Raw genomic sequence first — 16,716 nt, forward strand, 5'->3', positions numbered from 1 at the left:
TGGTGTTGCACTGCAAAGTGGGCGAGTCGTTTTCAAAATACCCTCGTGCCAATTTTTTTTTTCATGACATTATGAACTGTCTTTCTGCTCATTGAAATGTTTTTTTTTTCTCTTTCTGGAGTCTCGGCAGTTGTCATACTATGCGTTGGTTATAGAATATGAGTCATGTGGTAAGAATAACAGTTGTAAATTGTCGTAGCTGAGTTGGGAAAGTACCAGAGTTCCAAGTGCTAGTAGAAAGCACTCATGCTCAAATCGTTACAGGCACTGAAAGTGGCTAAAGCCGGAGATAAGTTGAGCTGAAATTTTTGCGAAGAACCTAACGGTGTTCCGAAAGGATAGGATAAACGCAGTTGGCCGTGGCGTGTTTGTTGCTGTTAGAAGTAGTTTATCTAGCTGCGAAACCGAAGGAGATAGTTCCTGTGAGATAGTATGGCCAGAGGTCATTCTTGGCAACCTGACTAAAATAATAATTGGATCCTTTTACCGATCTCCCAACTCAGATGGTACAATTACTGAAAGGTTCAGAGAAAACTTGAGTTTAATTGCAAACACGTACCCGACCCATACAATTATAATTAGTGGTGATTTTAATTTACCCTTGATTCGTTTGCGAAAATACATGTTTAAACCTGGAGGTATGCATAAAACATTATCCGAAATTATGCTAAACACATTCTCTGAAAATTATTTCGAACAGTTAGTTCACGAGCCCACGCGAATACCGAGCGAGGTGCCGCAGTGGCTTGCACACTGGACTCGTATTCGAGAGGACGACGGCTCAAACCCGCGTCCGGACATCCTGATTTAGGTTTTCGCTGATTTCCCTAAATCACTTCAGGTAAATGCCGGGATGGTTCCTCTGAAGGGGCACGCCCGACTTCCTTCCCCATCCTTCCCTAATCCGATGGGACAGATGACCTAGCTGTTTGGTCCCCTCCCCGAATCAACCAACCAACCAATCCAAGCAAATAGTAAACGGTCCACTTGACCTTCTAGCAACAAATAATCCTGAGCTAATAAAGGGCATCAAAACGGATACTGGGATTAGCGAACACAGGGTTGTCGTAGCGATTTGAATTCTGTAAGCCCCAAGTCCTCGAAAAACAAACGACAAATATACCTATTCAAAAAAGCAGATAAAAATTCACTTGACGCCTTCTTGAAAGACAATCTCCACACCTTTCAAATTAACAATGTAAGTGTTGGCCGATGTGGTCTGAATTCAAAGAAAGAGCATCGACAGCAATTGAGAGATTTATTTCAAATAAATTAACGAACGACGGAGCTGATCCCCCTTGGTACACAATATGGGTCAAACACTGTTGCAGAAAACTTTATCTCGAAACCTTGCAGAAAATGCAGAGAGATTCTTATCGTATGTAAGGTATGTTAGCGGTGAGACACAGGCAATGCCTTCTGTGCACGATAGCAATGGATATACCATCGAAAACAGTGCTGCCAAAGCAGAGTTACTAAACACAGCCTTACAAAATTCCTTCACCAAAGAAGACCAAGAAAATATTCTAGAATTCGAATCAAGAACAGCTACCATCATGAGTAACTTAGAAGTAAATATCCTCTTAGTAGCGAAGAAACTTAAATCGCTTAATAAAAGCAAGTCTTTCGGTCCAGACTGTATACCAATTAGGTTCCTTTGAGAGTATGCTGATGCAATAGCTCCATACTTAACAATCATACACAACTGCTTGCTCGACGAAATATCCGCACCCAAGGACTAGAGAGTTGCACAAGTCACACCAATATTCAGGAAACGCAGTAGGAGTAATCCACAAAATTACAAGCTCATATCATTAACATCGATTTGCAGTACTATTTTGGAACATATAACGTGATCGATCTTTATGAATTACCCCAAAGATAACGGTCTATTGCCACACAGTCAACACGGATTTAGGAAACATCGTTCTTGTGAAACACAACTAGCTCGTTACTCATACGAAGTGTTCAGTGCTATTGACAAGTGATTTCAAATTGGTTCCGTATTTCTAGATTTCCATAAGGCTTTTGACACTGTAGCACGCAATCGACTTCTAGTGAAATTGCTTACTTATGGAATATCGTCTCTGTTCTGCAACTGGCTTCGTGATTTCCTGTCAGGGGTCACAGTTCGTAGGAACTGCCGGAAAGTCATCAGGGAAAACAGAAGTGATTTCTGGTGTTCCCCAAGGTAGTGTTATAGGTCCTCTGCTGTTTCCTTTGTATACAGGGTGTTACAAAAAGGTACGGCCAAACTTTCAGGAAACATTCCTCACACACAAAGAAAGAAAATATGTTATGTGGACATGTGTCCGGAAACGCTTACTTTCCATGTTAGAGCTCATTTTATTACTTCTCTTCAAATCAAATTAATCATGGAATGAAAACACACAGCAAAAGAACGTACCAGCGTGACTTCAAACACTTTGTTACAGGAAATGTTCAAAATGTCCTCCGTTAGCGAGGATACATGCATCCACCCTCCGTCGCATGGAATCCCTGATGCGCTGATGCAGCCCCGGAGAATGGCGTATTGTATCACAGACGTCCACAATACGAGCACGAAGAGTCTCTACATTTGGTACCGGGGTTGCGTAGACAAGAGCTTTCAAATACCCCCATAAATGAAAGTCAAGAGGGTTGAGGTCAGGAAAGCGTGGTGGCCATGGAATTGGTCCTACTCTATCAATCCATCGGTCACCGACTCTGTTGTTGAGAAGCGTACGAACACTTCGACTGAAATGTGCATGAGCTCCATCGTGCATGAACCACATGTTGTGTCGTACTTGTAAAGGCACATGTTATAGCAGCACAGGTAGAGTATCCCGTATGAAATCATGATAACGTGCTCCATTGGGCGTAGGTGGAAGAACATGGGGCCCAATCAAGACATCACCAACAATGCCTGCCCAAAAGTTCACAGAAAATCTGTGTTGATGACGTGATTGCACAATTGCGTGCGGATTCTCGTCAGCCCACACATGTTGATTGTAAAAATTTACAATTTGATCACGTTGGAACGAAGCCTCATCCGTAAAGAGAACATTTGCACTGAAATGAGGATTGACACATTGTTGGATGAACCATTCGCAGAAGTGTACCCGTGGAGGCCAATCAGCTGCTGGTAGTGCCTGCACACGCTGTACATGGTACGGAAACAACTGGTTCTCCCGTAGCACTCTCCATACAGTGACGTGATCAACGTTACCTTGTACAGCAGCAACTTCTCTGACGCTGACATTAGGGTTATCGTCAACTGCACAAAGAATTGCCTCGTCCATTGGATCCCCGTGCATTGCAATACCTTCCTTCAATTGGGCCAACTGGCGGTGAATCGAGGAAGTACAGTACATACTGACGAAACTAAAATGAGCTCTAACATGGAAATTAAGCGTTACCGGACACATGTCCACATAACATCTTTTCTTTATTTGTGTGTGAGGAATGTTTCCTGAAAGTCTGGCCGTACCTTTTTGTAACAGCCTGTATAAATGATTTAGGAGACAATCTGAGCAGCTGTCTTAGATTGTTTGCAGATGAGGCTGTTGTTTATCATCTAGTAAAGTTACCAGAAGATCGAAACAAATTGCAAAACGATTTAGAATAGATATCTGTGTGGTGCAAAAATTGGCAACTGACTCTAAATAATGAAAAGTGTGAGGGCATCTACATGAGCGCTGAAAGGAATCTGCTAAACTTCGCTTACAAGATAAAACACTCAAATCTAAAGGCAGTAAATTCAACTATATACCTAGGAATTGCAATTACCAAAAACTTAAACTGGAAAGAACACATAGAAAATGTTGTGGGGAGGCAAACAAAAGACTGCGTTTTATTGGCAGAACACTTAGAAAATGTAACAGATCTACTGAAGAGTCTGCCTACACTACGCCTGTCCGTCCTCCTTTGGAACACTGCTGCGCGCTCTGGGATCCGTACCAGATAGGTTTAGCGCAGTACATCAAGAAAGTTCAAAGAAGAACAGCACGTTTTGTATGATCGTGAAATAAGGGAGAGAGTGTCAAGGACATGATACAGGATTTGGGAGGTACACCATTAAAACAAAGGCGTTTTTTGTTGCGGCGGAATGTTCTCACGAAATTTCAATCACCAACTTTCACCTCCGAATGCGAAAATATTTTATTGCCGTCGACCTACATAGGGAGAAACGATCATCATAATAAAATAAGGGAAATCAGAATCGCACGGAAAGATATAGGTGTTCGTTTTTTCCGCGTGCTGTTCGAGAGTGGAATAGTAGGGAATTATTGTAAAGGTGGTTCGATGAACCCTCTGCCGAGCACTTAAGTGTGATTTGCAGAGTATCTATGTAGATGTAGAAATACGTTACCGTCACAAGCAAATGTGATATATAGTGAGAGTGGGCACATAGACGTCTTACAGAAATGAAAACAACAAATAAACGGGTGTGAACTATGTTTCAACAAAGGAATTCAGCAGTCAAGACTTCCAAAACGGAACTCAACTTCACAAATGTTAAAAAAACCTATGTTTCGACAGATCACAGAGGAACTGTGTGATTGTGAACCTGTTGCGTTCATTTGTTGCATCTTACATGACAAACTATTATGTTTTCGTCATTTCCTTGAGAATGATCACATTAACATTCATACGAGCACCCATATAGGACAAGGAGGCATATCTGACTCATTTACCAGTCGAACAAATTAGGTGCTTCGATAAGAGATCCCTATTAGATGACACACGTACACCTTCTTCCTGCTTTCGAACTTGATTTGTGTTCAGTTTTTGACGGGCTGTCCCATGGGGCCTCTTACCACTAAATTTGAGGGGGGTTGCGATGGGGAGTTTCACTTGTCAGTTCAAAAATAATCATGGGTAACGTAGAGAACCTAGCCGTAAAAGGGACAAATTGTACACATACTGAAGCACTAGCAGGCGGAGACAAGATGGGTTCTACGTGCCTCAACTGAGTACAGAAAATAATGTAAAAGGACCGATCAGCCATTTTTTATGATAGAGGCTGTCACATTCGTGGTGCCAAGACGAAATTTATAGCCATTGCATCGTTCATCCACGCAATGTATAAAGTGAATCAACCAAGTGTCACAGTATAGAGCCAAAGGGTGTATCCTTGTCTAATAATGCAAATCAGTAGTATAGAAGATTAGGGAAATATACTTAGTTGTGATGGAAGAATTACGAAAAGGTTTAATTAGTAGCATCACATATAAAGGGGCCGTTGACAATCTGCGCGTTATGTACCTAGAAGGTAAACAAATTAGACATTACAAAATAGTTAATGCTTTCGTGGCCACTTGCTGACAAACTGATTATTGGCTTCTGTCTCGGGTTCTTCGGCCGATGATTTTACTGGCGTTTCGCCAGCACAAGTGGTTGGCTTTGTCAAAGCTTTACCCTCCAGCAATGGTTAGCATTGTCAAAGCTTTACCCTCCAGAAGCCAATAGACAGTTTGTCAAGTTAGACTTTCTTTGCCACATTCCACCTATAGACATAAAGTGATTCTGGACTTAATACATTCAGATTTGTGGACTCAATGCAAACCACACCCATCGGGTAGCTATGTATTTTCTAATTATGACTGATGATTATTTGAGAAATTGTTTTTGTGCACTCTCAGCACTAAATACCACGTACGTGAGGTTAATCACTGTTTTAAAATGTTTGTAGGGTATCAGGTAGATGAAATACTCCGACCTACGACATCTAAGATTATTTGGTAATAAGGCATGTGCCCACATACCAAAATCTGCAGCTGGGACAAAAACAATATGTTGAGCGCATACTTGTCGGATATGCGAAGACAGCAAGTAATACGGGTTGATCCATGCCGTTCAACAAAGAATTATATTATCCGCTATTTAAAGACGAAAAATGAAATGAGTGATGGCATGACTGGCTGGGAAACATGTCTGGGAGTGTTCAGCCGCCTGGTGCAAGTCTATCTACTTTGGCCGCCTCTCGACGATCGCATCAATGATAATGAAAGTAAATTATTAGGACAACACAAACACCCACTCCCCGAGCAAAGAAAATCTCCAAACCGGGTGAGGATCGAACCCAGCACCTCGTCAACTAGAGACAGCGATTCTCGCCACTAGACCACGAGACCATGGGCTGAAGACATTTAAATAAGGATCAATTCAGAAGAGTAATGAAAGCCAGGAACATCTGATCAACTGCTTAAACCAAACCAAACATTTATTCCATTTACAGATGCGGAGGAAAATAGAACACGATCAGAAGAAGTAGAGTCAGAATTAGAAAAACACTGAGGCACATGACGACTGAAGGAGCGCCAGGACGGAAAACAGCGTTTTAGAAGATTCAGGCTCAGTCGAAATACAAAAAAAGATTTCGAACCATCTCAACAGGTACTCAGAAGATCTTCTCAAACACCAAGATCAAAGCAGATGGAAGATTATGTGCCCTATCATACAAAATATTCCCAAGAATCAGAAACACCAACTTTGGAAGAAACGTCGCAGTCTAAGGACTCGCTGAAATCACTATGTGCAATTCAGAAGAATTAAAGTCACATGTGGAAAATCAAATGGGAATCGGCAATCCTTCGTGCAAGCAAACAAAAGCTATCGACTCCAAGTAGATTTTTAAGACAAAATGAGACTTAAAAGGGCAAATTTCGTCTGGTAGTTATGCGTTATGCACAAGGTTACTCTATGAAGCAACATCTGCATCAGTAATACGATACAATTCACTCAGACATTTATTTAGTATAGCTGCTAAACACAATTTAGACACTGATCACTGTAATGTAATTACAATTTTTTTGTCAGACAACTTGAAAGAATTTGTTAAAATTCTTATGGTTGATCAAGTGACAAAACAGTAAAAGACAAAAGCATTAATAGATTTAATAAAGCACAGAGTTAAAGAGGGTAGTCGCTGTTGGAACATCAGACTAGATAAAGCTCAATGAAGTTTAAATTTACGTAGCTCCACATCTGACCTCTGCGATTACAGCAAAAATCAAGGAAGAGATATGCTCATCGCAGCTATTTGCAAGGTGCCTAATTTGTGCACAAATTATTGGATGACATGTAAATATGTATCCTGAAACACAACCTGAATAAATGCCTCTTCTATACAAGATTAATGCCCAAGAAATGATTTGTAACATTATCTGACTGTAATATTGAAAGATACGTACAGCTTATTTTGCGTAACGAAAGGTCAGTTGGTAAACTGAATATCTGAATGAATTCTGTGTCGATACCCTCTTGTAAAATGTTCATAACCTGATTTCAAGAACGTGTAGATAACTCACCTTGTAGGTAAGTTACGTGCGAGGAGTATGTTTGGCTCAGACTGTGAACCCAACTTCTTCTATTCATAAATCTGAAATCTGAAGACACATTAATCACGTGGAACGTAAGGTGATGTACTGAAGGCTCAGAGAGCTGTATCTCCAGATGGTGACATATCTTCTGACATGAAAAGCATACAAGGAAATGGCAGAAGCATACAGCTGATTGCAATTTTGAGAAATGTATATACCTATTATAATAGTGGCTCACAAAGACTGCCATTCCTGCTGAAAGTATAAAAGTCTGTAAAGTCGAGTGTTGTTGCTTGAAGCAGGCTGCCACGTGCACTCACTATTATGAGAATAACGTCATCTTTAAACATGGAATTGACAGTGACATGAGATTAAAAAACAAACGTCATAAACTTAGTTTTACTAAGTAAATATTATTTCAGGAAAAGCATAGTCATTGCGACAATAAAACATACATTCGTCTGCGCATGAAACATACGGTGTACAGGGTGTTTGTGTTGTCCTCATCATTTCATCATCATTCCTGAATTTGTACGGACGCTGATAACCATGCAGTTAAGCGCCCCACAAACCAAACGTCATCATCATCATCATCATACGGTGTAAATGAAACATCTTTCGCAATATATATGCAGTTTAGATTACACGGTAGACATAACAGTTCTGAAGGTTGTTATCGTGACACGCAACTTTCTAGTTGACATAGATCACATGCTGATTTATTTGCGATCAGAACCATTACATAAATCAGATTTTAGAAAAAAAAAACATGCAAGACTGCCATCTGGTATCCACATAGCTACATAATAAGCAACTATTGAGTCATGAAATGAGACCAAAGACAGAGAGACAAAGACCTGTCATGAAGAATGTCCTGTACAAAGAAGCCTAACGTATGCATAATTAGGTGCTAGACTAACTCTTGCATAATTAATTGTAGTGGTGAGTCGATTTAATAACACAAGTATACCTCAACGACAAGTTGTAAAAAGAATTCTACGGTGTCGAAAAGGAACTAAAGGTTTCAAATTACAATTTCCTACAGATAAGGGCCATGACATGATAGGATACGTAGAAGGTGACTGGGCTGGGGACACCAGATATGTGGTAGAAAGTAATTTCGGAACAGCAAAAACCATCGACAGTAGGTCTCTCGACGCAGAAGCAGGGTACAAGGGCATTATTTTCTGACAGTCAGGAAGTACTTTGGTTGTAACGTCTACAAAGATAAGTATATCCTCCTCTTCCAAAAGAGGTCTCAAATTGTTGTGCAGTAACAAAGATGCAATTGACCAGTCAAAGGCGAGTGGATACAAAGGTCGCACTGAACACGTTGATAATAGCCACCATTTCATCATGGAAAAAACTGATTCGGAAGATATAATTTCCCATTCTGGCCTCAGGTGAGTCAAGTTCCCGACAGTGGTGTCATCCTCAGCCAATGGTTCTATTTGGGTGCGGTATGGAAAGGAGTTCCTTGGCTGACCTTGGAGCCGCTACTACTAGGTATAGTAGCTCCTCAGTTGGCATCACGAGTCTGAGTGGTCCGTAATGCAGTTCTTCCGCCAAGGAAAAATCCCTGGCAATACCAGGAACTGAAGTCGGGTCTCCCGCAAAGCAGTCAGCTACGCCGACCACTGAGCTACGGAAGAGAACATTCAAAAAAATGGTTCAAATGGCTCTGAGCACTATGGGACTTAACTACTGTGGTCATCAGTCCCCTAGAACTTAGAACTACTTAAACCTAACTAACCTAAGGACATCACACACATCCATGCCCGAGGCAGGATTCGAACCTGCGATCGTAGCAGTCGCGCGGTTCCGGACTGCGCGCCTAGAACCGCTAGACCAACGCGGCCGGCGAAGAGGACATTCGGAAGATATTATAACAGTGGGGCAAATTTCGACATCGCTTACATCGCTGACATGATGACAAAGCAGCTGCCAGGAACTAGACATCATCAAGAATTTGACCTACGAGAGTGAAGTACTAAGAGTCACTGCTTCTAGTCGGGATGCCGGAAATAATGAATTAGAATCCATATCTTTATTAGAAAATCATCTTTGTCACCACTGTTACGACCGTAGCTGCGGAAGCTTTTTGCAGAATTTCTGTGCCTCATTTTTTAATGGTTCGTGTTATATTGGTTCTGTGTGAAAACCAACTTTTTTTCTGTAATTTCAAACCGTAACCGCTTTTTACTCCACGATTCAGAAACAACAAATTTCGCAAACAGAATTTCGGATGACTGTATGAGCTGAATTCTACCACAATAACAGTGGGAAAGTATATTATTTTTCGTATAGTTTCTGAGTTTTAAGGTGTCTGATGTACAATCATGATTTTTTGTCCTAAGCGAAACTGTGCTCTTTCGCTACTGCTGCCTTTGGTTTACAAGGTGAAACGCTGTATCCGCTGACTGAAAAGAATCAAGAGACTAATAATTCTGCATAGACAAATACAACTTATACTTCATCTGCACCGTTTTCTTCGAATATGCAAAGAACACGTGCAGTAAATGCGTGATTTCCAAGTAAAAATTTATCCCTTTTAACAATCTGAAAAATATGAACTATTGCTCCAAAGCTGCAAACCATATTTCTTAAGCATCATGAACGTTGAATTAAGGATACACTTGACAATCACGTGATTCGCAGACAGACGTGGCCAGAGTTACAAATGTGTCCGCACTAATCTGCGTATTATGAGGAATGCCAATCGTATTTGATTAGATTGGTTTCAGACCGAGGAGACAGAATTGCCAGTGGGCTGCAACATAAGAATTTTGATACGATGGTACACTAGAAGCCGCAGTGTTTTGTCTATATTAACTTAGTTTTCTCTTAATATTCCGTAAAATATCTCCAAATGCAAGAAAAATCTCATCTAATGGTCGAAGTACATTCATCGCACCAAGTAGCAGAAGAAGTAATTATATTTCTGCGTCAAGGTAAGTTCAAAGCACAACCGACGATGATTATGATTGGCCATTATCTAGAAGTAAAAGTGCTTTCATCTCACAAAGTGGAACAACAAAGCGAAGCGGCACAAAATTACTTTTCCTTGCCCATTTTTATAGATTTTGATGAGTCTACACAAGATTTTCGGTGTAGGATATTGACCTTTGAACATGTTGGGTCAAGTATCCGCATAGTTCTTGACGGCAACCATTCAGCAGACTATTGCGCGCATTTTAGGGTAAGAATGTGTAACAAAGAAAAGAAACTCTTCAACGTAAACTATCTTTTCCACATATTTTGCTCACATAAACTTCTTTATAATTCTAGATTAAGTTCTGTGCGATTACTTGGAAGGAGTGATCCAGTAAAAAATTAAAAAAATAAAAGCTCATGTTGCGTATTTTCGAATGACTACTTCATCGTTTTCTCTGAACTTAGTTCACATTCAGGACAGATAAAACGAAATTTCTTTGGAACTGGCTTGACAAGGTTCTCATAATCATCGTTCAACCAATTCAGCACCGACCTTGAAAGGTCAGACGTTTCACATACTTTCTGAATGATGTGAGTGTTTGTGTGAAAATGTAGCTGAAATTCTTACCTGTGTTGTTTTCGTATTAAGCTGCGTTTTGTTTAATTTTACGTCTGCTGTAGACGTCCATAACAAAGCGGAAATGTTTGCAGGGTATCTCAGCTTCCGCGTTATGAGGTTATCGTGATTTGAAACTCGAAGTCAGAACGGTTTATTCCAAAATAACAACAGCCGTTTATTTAGGTCACACATTAATATGTCAACGATGTGCTTTGAACTGATGGTTGGCGTCAGTTGCTAAGCAACAAATACGCATTTATACTCGCTGGACCGCAAAACGTTTCCAAGAGACGGCGTTGGCAACTATGTTCCTCGAAATAAAGGACAGGCTGCAACAGAAGATGCCTGCGACATTTTCAGTGGATATGGTTAGCGTCAGGCATAGTGCAATTTCGTGCGTGGCTTTTGAGCCGCACTGCTTATTATGCGATAACATCGTCAACGTAGTTTCGTTACTCTGACAATACGTTGAGTATTGACTATGTGAAGCGGACTGCAAGCGATAGTGGTCTTTATTATGGCACTGAAAAATTAAAAAATGGATGGTGAGCTTAAAGTATATTATCAATTAAAAATAAGTTAACATATACAGTATGTCGGGGGAAGACGCCATACCTTTTGCTTCTACATGAAATTAAGAGGGGAAATTTGGTGATTTGAAAAACGAAATTAATCACACATGTTCGGCAAGCTTCCTTCAATCTGAAAATCGATGTATACGAAAACACAGTAACTGAAACGACGCACCACGTAGGAATTATCCGAATGGGATGGAAATCGGTAGATGTGATACACATGTTGAAATATGCAAGGCACTCTACTTATTCCTCCGTTGCCACCAGCCCTTGCAAGATGAGGCAAGTTACAGTGCGTGTATAGTACTGCCTGCGAGATGTATTCATATTAATAAATGATTAGCAAAGGCAGGCTTTATAGCTTTAGTGCCCTCCGTGTTCTCTTAGTCGCACTGCCAACCTTACGCTGATATTCTCACCGTACTTCTTAAAACAACCTGAATGTGATACCTTGCAACGCCTGAAGTGTATCGCCATCCCTCTTCATAATGATGACTGTGAATTTGTCATGAAGCCTACCAGCTGTGCGCAAGGCTATATTCACTTCAATGTTTATACAGTTCTTGTACTAGGGCGTGATGAAAAGTAATTCCCCCGGGCGCCGATAACCGCATAGTCGAGCGCCCCACAAACCAACCATCATCAAGTAATGCCTTCGAATTTTTTGTGTGAAAACTCTTAAAGGTTTTTAAATAAAACAGACTTTATTAACATTATAAATCTTTGTTATTCATACTTAACTCCCAACATGGTCACCCTGGCGACGAACGCATTTCTCCCAAAAGGACACCATCTCATTGTAGAATGTCTCCCTGTGTTGACGTAGCACAACCTCAGCTCTGCTTGCACCACTTCATCACTATCAACGTGAGGTCCTCGAAGGTGTTCTTTAAGTTTTGAAAACAGATGAAAATCGGAGGGGTCAAGTCGGGAAAGTATGAAGGATGACCAATGACAGTGCAGCCAAGGCGTCAGATTGTTGACGATGTTCCAGCCCTCATATGTTTTCTGGCCGTATCACGCTGAAAGAGAGGGTACTACATGTGAGGGCGATCTCTTAGAATCCGTAACTCGATTACAGCATGCTGTTTCTCACGCACCGACGTAGTCACGTTACACATCGCCATGTTGCACGCTATAGTTCGAAGCTCTCTAGCGACTGAGGTTTGCAACTTGTGTCAGCGAAGCGAGAAAGTCGACCGTGTATGCATGACGTGTAATATCTCAACCGACATTGAGAACAGCATAAAAAATCCGAAGGTGGCATTACTTTTCAGCACCCCTCCCTCCTCGCCCCCCGTAGTATTACTAGGCTTACTATTATAAGTTCAGTTTATTGTAACGTACTTTGAACACGTTTGGTTCATCATGACGTATTTTTCTGCAGTCGTACAATACAAAAATTTCTGTTTTAAGTTAAAATTTCGCTTCTCATGAGAAAGCGAGCAGTGACGGGGAATGAGAAGGGTGGAGAAGTAAAGTCCAGTGGTTCGCGACACCATAGCAGCAGCAAGAGCTGATGCTATTAGACGTCTTTTCTCGAACCCTCCAGAGCTTCACACATCATTTTCTCACGAGAAGCAACTGCTTCAACGTTACAGGGATCACAGCTTATAAATTGTCATATATTTAATTTAGTAATTTTTGTTATCACAGCAAGCAAAACCATACCATATAATGAGCAAAATATGCTCGAAACACTTTGAAATGTTTTGAAATAAAATTGAATAAGTAATGTGCCTGATTATAGTACCAAACAAATAATTTATTCACAACAATCACAGTACCTACACGCAACCACTACGGCCACAGTTAATAAAGCTTTTAGAAATCTCATCACAAATTGTTTTCTCTGTAAGTCATTGTAGAGTATTTTGGTTACTTAAGTGTATTTCTCTTTATTTTATTTATTATTTTGAATTATTGTCAGTTTTGATACAACTATCTATCAGTTTTTCATCTTACCTGTAAGATACCGCAGTCTAATACCGAAAGCTGTTTAGTTTTATTTAATGGGCTCTGCAGAAATGTGTTTCCTACTATGTTTGTGGTTAAAGATTTTCGGAAAATGCTTAACTCATGTGTGTTGTTGTTTATGTTGTATTTTGACAGCAAAAAATTTGTAATTTTGTGTTCCTTGTAACTTCGAATTGCATTTTTGGATGTGTCATACGACTAGATTAATATCTTCTTCGAATTCTTTAAAAAAGATGATAATATCGTCAACATGTATGTTAAATAGTGTAAAGCCGGAGAGGCACATGAATCTTGATACATTACGATGCAACAACTGACCAAGGTTTTGCCTTTAGCTTGTATTGATCATCAGAATATGTTACGTAATGATTTGTCACGAACTTCTTTAAATTAACATAGACCCGATTTTATTTATAGCAGTACTGATAATGACAGTCAAAATTAAACCATTATAGCCACACTATCACATAATGAGTTTGGATTGCAGTAAACTATATTATTTCAACTGTAATTCTAAACATTAAAAATTTTCTGTTTTTGTAGTTTCCAAACAGTGTGGTTGGTAGTCTTGGTATGGGGATGCTTTTTTTTAGTCGTTACATGTAACACCAAAGTTCGTTAATACTGCGTCATATTTTAAAGAAACTTAGGTAATAGATTTATCGATTTAGCTGCTGAGCGTTATTGCCATAAATAATAACTTTAGTTTTAACTAAAAAAATAATTCTTCCTCTTCCTTTCCAGCTGATAAATGCGTCGTACACGTTCTACACTCTCCTGCGGCAAATGAGAAATCGTTAAACAGATTATCTCATTCGGAAATGGACCAGAAGACACGCGAGATGTTGAAAAACAAAAGTGATGGCCATATGAATAAACACAGGACGAATATTTCTTTATTAGATGGTTAATTGTTATTTCAACTGCAACACGTTCCTTCGTCATTAAAAAAACTTGATAGATACTACTTTGTTTTAACTCAGTATATCGAAAATTAGACTACCATATTTCGAAAAAAAAATTCACTGGGTTAAATGTATATATACCAAATGTTTTATAATTTATTTAATCAAACGCAATGACAATCTTGTGAGAATCATGGTGTTTATATGTTAATTACATAATTAGAATATCGAATCATGTTGATTGTTTGCGAGAGCGTGCACTTAATATTTACTCATGGAAATCAATCTTCAGATAAACAATAGCATTTGATTATGGGCAAATACTAAATCTTTCACATAAGGATGATGTATTATATGTGCAGTTAGCAATAAAGCACATTAAGAGCTTGCAATACAATTATCACATAGATAAAGTATAGACATCCAGTAACGTGAAGTGACATAAAAGTACTAAATTACTAGGCGTATTATATGATACTGCTACGGTAGTGAGTTGCAGATGGACACTGAATTTCTTAAGTATAATTGTAGTTTATCTACACAAGAACCCAATATTCTGTTTACAAATTGGACCCTGTAAGGTAATGAGTGCAAAGGCCTCAATTTGCATTAAGATCTTATTATGAGTATGAACGTCTCTGCTGTTTATTGCATATTGTAGTGTGATTTTTCTTGTCAATTCGAATTAAATAGTGTGAGAAATGCTAGAAAACTGAATGCAATGTGTTGGACACAAATTGTACCAAGATAAGATCAATAGCATTATGATACAATTAGGCAAACAGTGAAGAGATGATTTCTGAATCAATCGCATTTTGGAACGGAATGGTTGGATTATTTTAAAAAGTTATGAACATGCAGTGAACAGGAAACTCTGCTAATGACTTCTGCAACAAACTGTGTTGATCCTTTCGCAAAAGAAGTGTTTGAAGAGGAAATTAATGAAATTAAGAACGAAGAGTACCTAAGAATAATAATGTAAACATGAAACACATTAAATACATTTTATAAGCCTGATTAATGAATTCTGTAAACATTGTAACGGTAATTCACAATGGGTGCAAAGGTAAGATCATTCAGTTAACATAAAAACTCAACAGGAGAGCCCATAACTGTGTTTTAGTGAAGATCAAGAGAACCAACCAGGGTAGTTCCATAACTCAATCCACGTATTTACGTCATGCAACTGTTATTATCCGTAAGAAAGAATCTTGAGGGATCACTGTTTAAGAATCATACAGCGATAGGCTACACACCAACGTGGAGTGCAGACAGAATAGTGAATAGACATGTGCAACCCACTTTAAGGATTATATTTAGAAAAAAGGATCCTTAATCACGGTGTAGCCAAGAGGGCAGTAATGACATGACAAACACATGAACTGATCCTGCTGATCCTCAGATCAAAGATTTATAAGTGCTGCGGATTGAACTGACTACAGCGACCGTACTCATGTAAGGGTTTACAGTGTTCACATAGCTAGTCAAACTCTTTGGGCTCACGTAACACTGCGTATTCCTACGGCCGGTTGAGAGTTTCTGGGATTTGATTATTTTATCATGGCTGCAAGAATATTGAGAGTAATTGATTGAAGGAACACAGGTAACTTTCAGGCTATAAGGCACACCTCAACTACCACTGTACCCACAGTGTGCTACAGGAAGTTAGACTAAATGAAACTTAGCTGCTTTCATCACATTTTATTTAGATACAAGGAAGTACAGAACTTTAGGCTCTGAAGATAGTTTAGGCGAATTAGAATAAGAATTAGGAACGATCAATATATGTAGTATGGTTAGAAGTGCAGTGAAGACAAGAATTAAAATAAGGTCGCAACGTTTTACTATAGATTAACAGACTGGGCAAGAAATACAAGTTAAAGATTTACTGCATACGAGAGAATTAAAATGAAAATTATAGGTATCATACAAATCTCAAATTGAATCGCAAGATCTCAGAGAAATTTAAAAAAAGTGTATACAAAAACTAAGGAATACTTATTCTATGGGAAACACTGGGTATTACTCCTGAAATGACAGATGTCAAACTTGACCGATTTTGTGAAGAACGTCAATTTTTTCCCTAATACAAATAGAAAATGGGTTTGGTAAGAGCAAAATGGAACTAAAATAATATTCATTCCACTTGCCAAGAAATTAATAAATTGTATATGATATGAGGCCTATTAACCATTTTACAACTTGAATTCATCATAAACTCTTAATACTCAGTGTGACAATAGGTACAAAGTTAAAGTGAAATAGGCACATCAGTTACTAAAACAAAAATGTACATTAAATTAATTCAGGTAAGAATAGAGAAGTGCACTATGCTTAATTAAGCAATAAGTTCAGCATCTAGGAAATTGTAGGCACAAAGAAAGCGAAAGGAAAAAGCTGCA

At 39.1% G+C, this 16,716-nt stretch overlaps 1 protein-coding gene across 1 annotated transcript in view; it reads left to right on the forward strand.

Moving 5' to 3' along the window:
- The window catches only part of LOC124709008 (odorant receptor Or2-like), an 86,686-nt gene extending 72,417 nt beyond the window's left edge, over positions 1 to 14,269 (forward strand). Inside the window, exon 6 of the mRNA XM_047240643.1 lies at positions 14,154 to 14,269. Coding sequence (XP_047096599.1) covers positions 14,154 to 14,210 — 57 coding nt within the window. The 3' untranslated portion in view covers positions 14,211 to 14,269. The remainder of the gene's footprint in view (positions 1 to 14,153) is intronic.
- The last annotated feature ends 2,447 nt before the right edge of the window (positions 14,270 to 16,716 follow it).

This window comes from Schistocerca piceifrons, chromosome 1 (assembly GCF_021461385.2).
Source record: "Schistocerca piceifrons isolate TAMUIC-IGC-003096 chromosome 1, iqSchPice1.1, whole genome shotgun sequence".
In the NCBI taxonomy this organism is placed as follows: domain Eukaryota; kingdom Metazoa; phylum Arthropoda; class Insecta; order Orthoptera; family Acrididae; genus Schistocerca; species Schistocerca piceifrons.